This window comes from Physeter macrocephalus, chromosome 5, assembly GCF_002837175.3.
Source record: "Physeter macrocephalus isolate SW-GA chromosome 5, ASM283717v5, whole genome shotgun sequence".
Lineage (NCBI taxonomy): Eukaryota > Metazoa > Chordata > Mammalia > Artiodactyla > Physeteridae > Physeter > Physeter macrocephalus.
In genome coordinates, this window is record NC_041218.1 from 69,078,086 (window position 1) to 69,088,085 (window position 10,000).

Here is a 10,000-nt window from a genome sequence, read left to right on the forward strand (position 1 = left end):
CTTCAATGAGCTCAATATTATTACAGGTATCAATTTATACTAGAAAGGAACTGATACAATCATTTACTTTCTCAAGTGTACTTAACTGATCCATTAAAAATTACAGACGTCTATACTTATAAATGACCAAAAAAGCAAGAAATCAGCCATTGAGCTTTGATTGCATTGTACGGCTTATTGTCTGTGAAAAGTGAGAATTTTTATTATAATTAATGGGTAATTCACTCTCTTCCAGAGTTTTAGTCATCACAAAATTGCACATTAGAACCATAGATTTTCTCCACAATGCTTAATTAATTATGCATTAACCCATTTCTGTCGAAGCATCTTTTTCTGAATCTTTGGTGGGAAACACAGTTTATTAGGCACATAGTTTCAAACATCTATTTGGTTACTGTTGTGATTAAGAATTTTCTTCTAAATTCACATGCAGAAGGGAATAAGGCTTGCCATGTTAACACACTTTACTGCCAAGTAACATGTTGTCACTTATGTCTGGAATTAAAAACAAAACTAAACAAACTAAAAACCACTTCCTACATTTAGCACAAGAATACTTTATACCTGATATCTTAAATTCCACTCAGAAGCATCAAGATGTCGAAGAAAAACTACTTAGATACAGCAAGTAGACAACTATTTAACAAAACCTTTCAATTAAAAGCTTCTCCTCAACTCACAGGTCAAAGATCATTGATATACTGTTTGATTCTAAAGGGAAAAGTATAGCAATCTGCAATTATGATTATTGTAGCATTATTAAGTAGTGCTTATTAATAACTGGAATCACATTTCTCGTGATATTTCCTTTTTTTGTTGTACAGATTTTTTTTTACAGGTTAGTAAATGGAAATTGGAGAAGGAATGGGTAGGAGACCCAAAAATTTATGGGAATGCATGCAACAAAAATAGGCAGTATCACTTCATGTAAACCTCTGCTTTCTTCATGCAAAGATGCTCATAAAAACTGAGACATTAAATTTTCTAATAGCTGGATTTTACATTAGCTCAGTAACAAAAACTGTTAAACCAATTCCATGATTTTGCATGAGCAGGAGACTTGAAATTGTTCAACGATTTCCAGCATAAGTGTTCCATGGCCCAATGATGCTAATTAAATCTCTAAGAATGAAAAGATACAGGATTATTCCTTGCTTCGGTTTCTTGTTCTTTTGAGGAGGGAGCAGAACAACCCGGTTTTGGGAGGAGGGCCCATCAGCATCGGGGCTTGGTTCTTGTGCATAATTTTTATCTAGGGAAAAAAAGAGAAAGAGGGTAGAGTAATCTCCATATATAACACCAATTTCTGAGAATCTCTCTTAAGGTTAATAATATCCCCTGAATTACTGAGACAACACAAGTATACAATGTAATTTCAGAGTTTCTATTATTTCAAAAATATCTTTAAGGAAGATAAGGTATGTATTTAAACTATATTCCAATGCTCAGGGTGCTACCAAGAAATTAATTGAAATTACATTTTAAATATCATATTACTTCTAACCTCACTTGTAATAACACCCCCAAATTCCTTGTTCATGCCATGTGATTATCTAGTATAATTTATTGACCATTAGTTATGTATTATTTACTTAAGATAGGAAAGGCTGCACCATTATAGTATTCAGAATCCCAGTTATAGCCCAACATCAAGATGTACTTGATATCAAGGCAAGCCTTATTTACTCTGCTAATCAGATTCTCTTTCAATATGAACTGCAAGGCTTAATTTCAAAACAATCATTACGAATGAAAGTCAAAAGTTAACGTGCATAAAAGGTCAGAAATGATGAACTAGCTTTCTAATTTGTTAATTAATTGGTAATAGAATAGAATCAAATATTGAAAAGCCTGCTTAAAACATTCTGAGAGACTGTTCTAAAGCTACTCTTTTTGATTTCTTTGAAATAAAACTACGAATCACCTTAAATGAGACAACCTTAAAGTAGATTATGTCTGCAATTTTCTCTAATTCAAGCCTAAATTAGAGAAGACATTTTATGAATATATGCTATGCTCAAAGCTAATTGAAAGCAATTATCAAAGTGGCATTTTGTCTGTGACTTTAAGATACATTGTAAGATAATAAATGATTCTCATTATGTAATAAAAAGGTCACATCTTGCCTTTGGGCTAGTGACGCTAAGAGTTTTTCAAAAGCAATCTGAGACATTTTCTTTAGAGAAATGCGACTAATATAAGAACCATCGCTTATTAAATATCAGTTGTCAGCAGCACAGCACCCGCATCAGAGAAGAGTATTTCTTTCAAAAAGAAACACCACCTCATTAAAAGCTGCAAAAATATATCTCTTAAAGTGCATAGCTGACATTTTCAAGTTAAAATGAATATCCTTCACTTGTCATTGACTAATAGCAATGAAACAAAAAAAAGTGGATGTCACGTGGACAGGATCATTAAAATCGGCACTGGGGCTGTTGGGAAATGGAGATTTACTTCACAGTCTAGAAAGACAGAACTATGTTAAAAATCAGGATAAATGAACAACTCTTGATTTAACTCTGTTGGAATCAGGTTATTCTGGGAAGATTCAGTATTCTTTGTACTGTAAAAATAAATTGCACCTGTAAAAGGCCACCAGGCTAAACCAGCCTCAAACTCTCTGGATATCTGATTTCATTTTATTTTATTTTGCTTATCTTATGAATTGGGGAATCAATAGACAGATAGTTAAGATGCTAGAATGCACCTATCTATGTAGACTGAAAAAGATCTCTACCAGATTTTCTCTCCTAATAATTCACTTTTAGATTACGCCCTACCTTATGCCATTGATTTTATATTCCTCTAGAGTATAAAACCGAATACACCATCATTCACTCATTTATTCATTTCACAAAATGTATCAAGCCCCTACTATGCCTCAGACGCTGTACCATGAACCTCGAATAAACAGACAAAGCACAATCTCTCCCCCCAGTAAATTATAGTCAAGAAAGAGAAATTTAACAAGCACGTTCAATAGTGTTATAGATGCTGAAATACAAGGCTAAGCAGAAAGGCACTATTTTCTTTAATGCTGAAAATAAAAATGAAACTTTTTATACAAAAATGTCAGTTTAAAATGAGTACCTGATGAGGCAGTTAACACATATTACTTATGTTATAACCTTAGATTCAAACAGAACGTAAGTAGCTAAGGTAAAAAAATAAAGATTTCTGATTCACAGTTGCTGGACTAAGTCCTTTAGAGGGTATGATAATATTAGGGCCTTTTGGAAAACAAGATCATTATTAACAAATTATTGTTGTTAAGATGTTGGAAGAAATATATCATTCTAGTCACTTACAAAAGATTAGCATCAATTTATGACAAAGCATAGCCAAAATACCACAACTTATTGTGTATGAGATTTTGTTTGCCCTTTGTATTTTTTAAGTTATTTGGATTTTGTTTGATCATAGCTATCTTTTTATTAACAATCCCTTTTAAAGAAATCACATGTTGCTATTCTTTTGAAAAATAGCACAGTATCTCATTCAGTGCTCTTGACACAGTGCGACCCTTAATCCATACTACTGACTAATTCGAATTCTAGGTTATAGTTTCAAAGCAGGATAATGGTCCTATTTTTAAAATTATCTGTAATCTATCTTCTTGGTTGTTTAAGCACGCCTATGGTCAAGGTACACAACTCTTTCTTTAATTTAACATTATTTCCGTACAAAATGCAATCTACATCTTTCTGTCTGTTATTCATAAAAATGAGAAACAATTGGCTGTTTTCCTCTTAGGGGAGATTACATGGAGGAAACTCACACTCATGAGATGTCTAGTATGTATCCAGGCTCTTTGCATACATTATGTCATCAGATAATTATAGGTCTTTGTATATTTGAGCAGAGCAAAAACTACTCCATTAAGGATGAGAAAAATTCCAGTCCAAGTGAACTGTTGGTACTGTAGTCACAGAAAGTCCAGGTGAGGTTTCAGAAAGCTGTAGAGACTTAAGTATAATTTAGGTTCAGATGGCCCGTGTTGGGGGAACCTGGTTAAGGGCACCTCACCAGGCATGGGATACTGACTCAGATGCCTGTTTCAACTCCACATCGTTATATTTTTATTACTACTTTTTTTGAGAACCTGTTATCTACAAGAAAAACAATACGGAGTAAGGAGCAGATTTTAAACCCCAAAGATTTTATTATATTAAGTCTCAGCAATCTGAAAACATGAACCAAACATTAGGTTCTCTTTGAGTGTTTCCATTTTTTTAAGAGTCAGGTAGTTACTTCTTAGTTGTTTCTCAATACATCAAATATTTATGGAGCACCAGCTATGGGCAAGGCAGTTTGCAAGACTGTTTAGTTTGGAAGAGAACCTGAGATTATAATTGAGAGAGAATTGTGGGCACTAATAAGCAATGGTGATGGGGCTCCTAGGAGCTGGAATGGCTGTACAAAGGTCAAAGAGCATTGCTAAAAATGCAAGATAGATACTGTCAGAATTAGAATGATGTTCTATTAAGAACTCTTCATTTCTACTTATCATCTATTCCTTTGGAAAACAACAGCAGCAAAAGTCTCATGACTCTTTCTACTTCTATCTTCCTATTTCAAATTAAGATTGGACACATCTAAAAATATAAACAGAAAAAAATTGATTTCAGTTTCAGTTTTATAATTATTCAATATGAAATAAAAATTCACATATAGAAACCAGATGAAGGATTATAAGGCACAGTTTTCTTGTTTCTATGACATTGTCAGGGTTGCACGGTGTGATAGACAGCTCCACCTCATAATTGTAATATGACCAATAATAACAAGAATAAAAATAACAAGATTTGGCTTTTACTGTGTGCTGAGTATTATGCTAAGTGCTTTACACACATTATTCACATGCTACCTGTTTCATCCAGCTCTTTGAGTGGCTCTTGACAGAAGTCTACTCCCATAAAAGTAATATTATCAAAGAACATAGAACTGAAAAATGATGTCCTAAAAGGGATAGAAGAGAGGTTTATATCTTACAGTACACGGTGAACAGTGTCTAGTCCCACTAGACTTTTGTATTCTCTCTGAAGACTTTTAGTCCAACTAAAATTGAGGAAGACTGGAAGGTCTTCCTGCACTCATTCTCCAAGCAGTATTTGGCCCAGCTCATTGTTATTTTCTTTCCTAGCTCCCTGTCTCTCAGCATCAAATATTCCTAATACTCTTCATTGTGAAGAGTAGTTATTTTTCTTCCTCATGTGATAGGAACACCCTACTTAACACCCAGTCCCTGAGTGACACATCTACCGAAGCAAGTGCTTATCAAAGCATCCTGATAAGATCGGAATAATGGTGGATCTATTCTATCTTCAAGGAATTCTCATACCTAATATCAAAAGAATATTTTTTCATAATTTTTTAAATATATTATCTAATTTTACCCTCTCAACAACCCTGGAAGGTAGGTGTCAACACCCTTATTTTACAATACAGGACAGAAACTTAGGTTCTGTAACTTGCACTACACCACTCAAGTTGGTAAGTGCAAGAGCTGGGTTTTGAAGGCTGACTCTCAAATCTCCCAAGCACTCCTTGTTAATTCCCACCTCTGCACTTTTGTGTCAATTAGTGCTTTGGAGAACCTTCCCTCAAATTTTGACCCCTGTCCTGCCCAGCTCAAATAAATATTACTTTGAAATTTCAAAGCACAGTGAGATAAAGAAGATTCTAAATGCTCTCTGAGAGGAAAAACAGGTCACTTACAGAAAAATAAAAATCAGCATGGCATTAAGCTTCTCAAAAACATGAGTGGTAGAAGAAAATGGAGAAACACCGTCAAACCCCAGAAGAAAAGTTAATTTTATCTTAGAATTCTATACTTAGTCAATGGATTGATTAAATGCAAGGGTACAATGAAGATACTTTCATTCATAAAATGATCTAGAGAGTTTACCATTTATATGTCCTTTAAAACATATTTGAGGGTGTTCTCCAGCAGAACAGATGTGTGAGCTAAGAAAGATTAAAAAAACAGAGGGTCACATTGACAACACCAAACACTGGTGAGAATGTAGAGCAAAAGGAACTCCCATACACAGGTGCTGGGCATGCAAAATGGCGCAGCCACTTTGGAAGACAGTATGGAGGTTTCTTACAAAACTAAATATACTCTTATCATATGATCCAGTGTTTGCACCCTTGGGATTTAACCAAAAAAGTTGAAAACTTATATCTGCACAAAAACCTGTACACAGATGTCTGCAGCAGCTTTTCTCATAACTGCCAAAACTTGGAAGCAACCAAGAGGCCCTTCAGTAGGTGAACGGATATGTAAACTGTGGTATATCCAGACAAAGGAATATTATTCAGTGCTAAAAAGAAATGACCTATCAAGCCATGAAAAGACACGGAGGAAACTTAAATGCATATTATTAAGTGAAAGACGTCAATGTGAGAAGGTTACATCCTGTATGATTCCAATTATATGACATTCTAGAGAAGGGAAAACTATGGGGACAGAAAAAAGATAAGTGGTTGCCAGGGTTTATGGGGGAGAGTGATGAATAGATGAAGCACAGAGGATTTTTAGGGCAGTGAAAATATTCTTTAGGATGTTCTAATGATGGATACAAGACATTACACATTTGTCCAAGCCCATAGAATGAACAACACCAAGAGTGAACCCTAGTGCAAACTATGGACTTCGGATGATTATGATGTGTCAATGTAGGTTCATTGATTATATCAAAGATACCATTTCGGTGGGGAATTCTGCTAGTGGGGAGGCTATGTGTGTCGGGTGGTGGGAGGTATATGGGGAATCTCTGTACCTTCGTCTCAATTTTATGGCGAACCTAAAAGGGCTGTAAAAATTAAGTTTATTAAAAACAAGAATAACAACAAAAAGAGTATCCAACTGAGACCCAGGATGAGAGATCTGCAAGAAACCTAGCAAGAAACCTGCAGGGAAGGGCTTCTGCCATATAAAGAAGGGAGTGGGGATAATAGATTAATTGATACGGTGTAGTTTTAAGAAAATGAGAATTATTATAATGATGACTTTACAAAGAAAAAAGAGATTATGAAAGCTTTATAGGAAAGAAAATGTAATTGTGTGACAGTACTTGGTTCTACAATTGACAACATTTTCATAATCTCAGTCATTACATGTTTTATACTGATTTAAATAAAATTTTTCTTCAGAAGCAGAACAGCATACTGGTTAACAATCAGACTGCCAGGGTCCACCACTTCCTATCTGGAGACTTTGGGCAGATGACTATAATTCATTTTCCTCATCAATACTGTAGAGACTTTGGGCTTCTCTGCTGGCACAGTGGTTAAGAATCTGCCTGCCAATGCAGGGGACAGGGGTTCAAGCCCTGGCCCAGGAAGATCCCACATGCCATGGAGCAACTAAGCCCATGCGCCACAACTTCTGAGCCTGTGCTCTAGAGCCCATGAGCCACAACTACTGAGCCTGCGTGCCACGACTACTGAAGCCCGCGTGCCTACAGCCCATGCTCTGCAACAAGAGAAGCCACTGCAATGAGAAGTTCGTGCACCACAATGAAGAGTAGCCCCCGCTCGCCACAACTAAAGCCCGCATGCAGCAACAAAGACCCAACACAGCCAAAAATAAATAAATAAAATAAAGTTCCATTAAAAAAAAATACTATAGAGACTTTAATATAGTGTCCATTTCATTGGTTTCTTGTAAGGACTAAATGAATCAATGTACACAAAATGCTTAGAATGTTACCTGCCACATAAAAATCACTCAGTACATATTAACTATTAGTAAGAGTTAAATGGAGTAATGTAACAGTATTAAAAACCACTTTCTATAGCATAAATTAAGTAGAATATACCTGAAACTATTAAGTCAAAAAAGTTACAGCAAAGCAGATTGTTTACAGACATGCAGTAAACAATCAGAAGAGACAGCCAAAGAATCAAGAGTGGACCTGGTGACACAGAAATGATGGGAGAGAGGCTAGCCGTTTTTCTTGGAACACTATACATTCTGTTTTTTTTAATGTGCACATATTATTTTGATATGAGTGTTAAAAAAATTAACAATGAGGGGACCTTCAAGATGGTGGAGGAATAAGACGTGGAGATCACCATCCTCCCCACAAATACATCAAAAATACATCTACACGTGGAACAACTCCTACAGAACACCTACTAAATGCTGGCAGAAGACCTCAGACTTCCCAAAAGGCAAGAAAATACCCACGTACCTGGGTAGGGCAAAAGAAAAAAGAAAAAACAGAGACAAAACAATAGGGATGGGACCTGAACCTCTGGGAGGGAGCTGTGAAGGAGGAAAAATTTCCACACACTAGGAAGCCCCTTCACCGGTGGAGACTGGGGGTGGGCAGGGGGGAAGCTGTGGAGCCATGGAGGACAGCACAGCAACAGGGGTGCAGAGGGCAAAGCTGAGATATTTCCGTACAGAGGATCAGTGTCGAGCAGCACTCACCAGCCTGAGATGCTTGTCTGCTCACCCACTGGGGCGGGTGGGGGTTCGGAGCTGAGGCTGAGGCTTCGGAGGTCAGATCCCAGGGAGAGGACTGGGGTTGGCTGCGTGAACACAGACTGAAGGGGGCTAGTGCACCACAGCTAGCTGGGAGGGAGTCCAGGAAAATGTCTGGAACTGCCTAAGAGGCAAGAGACCATTGCTCAGGGGTACACGAGGAGAGGGGATTCAGAGTACTGCCTAAACAAGCTTCGCAGACAGGCGCAAGCCGCGGCTATCAGCTCGGACCCCAGAGATGGGCATGAAACGCTAACGCTGCTGCTGCCACCACCAAGAAGCCTGTGTGCAAGCACAGGTCACTATCCACACCACCCCCCACCCTGGAAGCCTATGCAGCCCGCCACTACCAGGGTCCCATGATCCAGGGACAACACTGCCAGGAGAACACAAGGAGCGCCTCAGGCTGCTGCAAACTCACGCCGGCCTCTGCCACCACAGGCTGGCCCTGCATTCCAATTATGACTACCATAAACTTCCCTCCCCCTGGCCTGAATGACCAAGAGCCCCCTAATCAGCCGCTGCTTTAACCCCCTCCTGTCTGGGTGGGGAACAGATGCCTGAGGGTGACATACATGCAGAGGTGGGGCCAAAACCAAAGCTGAACCCCAGGAGCTGTGCGAACAAAGAAGAGAAAGGGAAATCTCTCCCAGCAGCATCAGGAGCAGTGGATTAAATCCCTACTATCAACTTGATGTATCCTGCATCTGTGGAATACCTGAATAGACAACAAATCATCCCAAAATTGTGGCGGTGGACTTTGGGAGCAACTGTAGACTTGGGGTTTGCTGTCTGCGACTGACTTGTTTCTGATTTTTATGTTTCTCTTACTTTAGTGTTTAGCACTTGTTATCATTGGTGGATTTCTTTATTGGTTTTGTGGCTCTCTTTTTAAAATTTATTATTATTTTCTATTTTAAAATATTTCTTTCCTTTTTAAAATTAATTAATTTTTTTCTTTCTTTTGCTCTCCTTTTTCTTCTGAGCCATGTGGCTGACAGGGTCTTGGTGCTCCGGCTTGGTGTCAGGCCAGAGCCTCCGAGGTGGGAGAGCCAAGTTCAGGACACTGGACCACCAGAGAACTCCCATCCCCATGTAATATCAATCGGTGAGAGCTCTCCCAGAGATCTCTGTGTCAGTGCTAATACCGAGCTCCACCCAACAGCCAGCAAACTCCAGTGCTGGATACCCCATACCAAACAACTAGCAAGACAGGAACACAACCACACCCATTAGCAAAGAGGCTGCCTAAAATCATAATAACTTCACAGAAACCCCTAACACACCACTGTACATGGTCCTGCCCACCAGAAAGATAAGATCCAGCCCCACCCACCAGAACACAGGCACCAGTCCCCTCCACCAGGAAGCCTACACAAGCCACTGAACCAACCTCACCCACAAGGGGCAGATACCAAAAACAACAGGAACTATGAACATGCAGCCTGTGAAAAGGAGACCCCAAACACAGTAAGTTAAACAAAATGAGAAGACAGAGAA

The 10,000-nt window shown here is 38.2% G+C and overlaps 1 protein-coding gene across 6 annotated transcripts in view; it reads right to left on the reverse strand.

Moving 5' to 3' along the window:
• Positions 1-328: 328 nt before the first annotated feature.
• DGKB (diacylglycerol kinase beta) overlaps positions 329-10,000 on the reverse strand; it is a 654,153-nt gene continuing 644,481 nt past the window's right edge. For all 6 annotated transcript variants that reach the window (XM_024129270.1, XM_024129254.1, XM_024129247.1 and 3 more), the window contains one exon: positions 329-1,252. In XM_024129270.1, the coding sequence (XP_023985038.1) occupies positions 1,145-1,252 (108 nt within the window). In that variant the 3' untranslated portion in view covers positions 329-1,144. The remainder of the gene's footprint in view (positions 1,253-10,000) is intronic.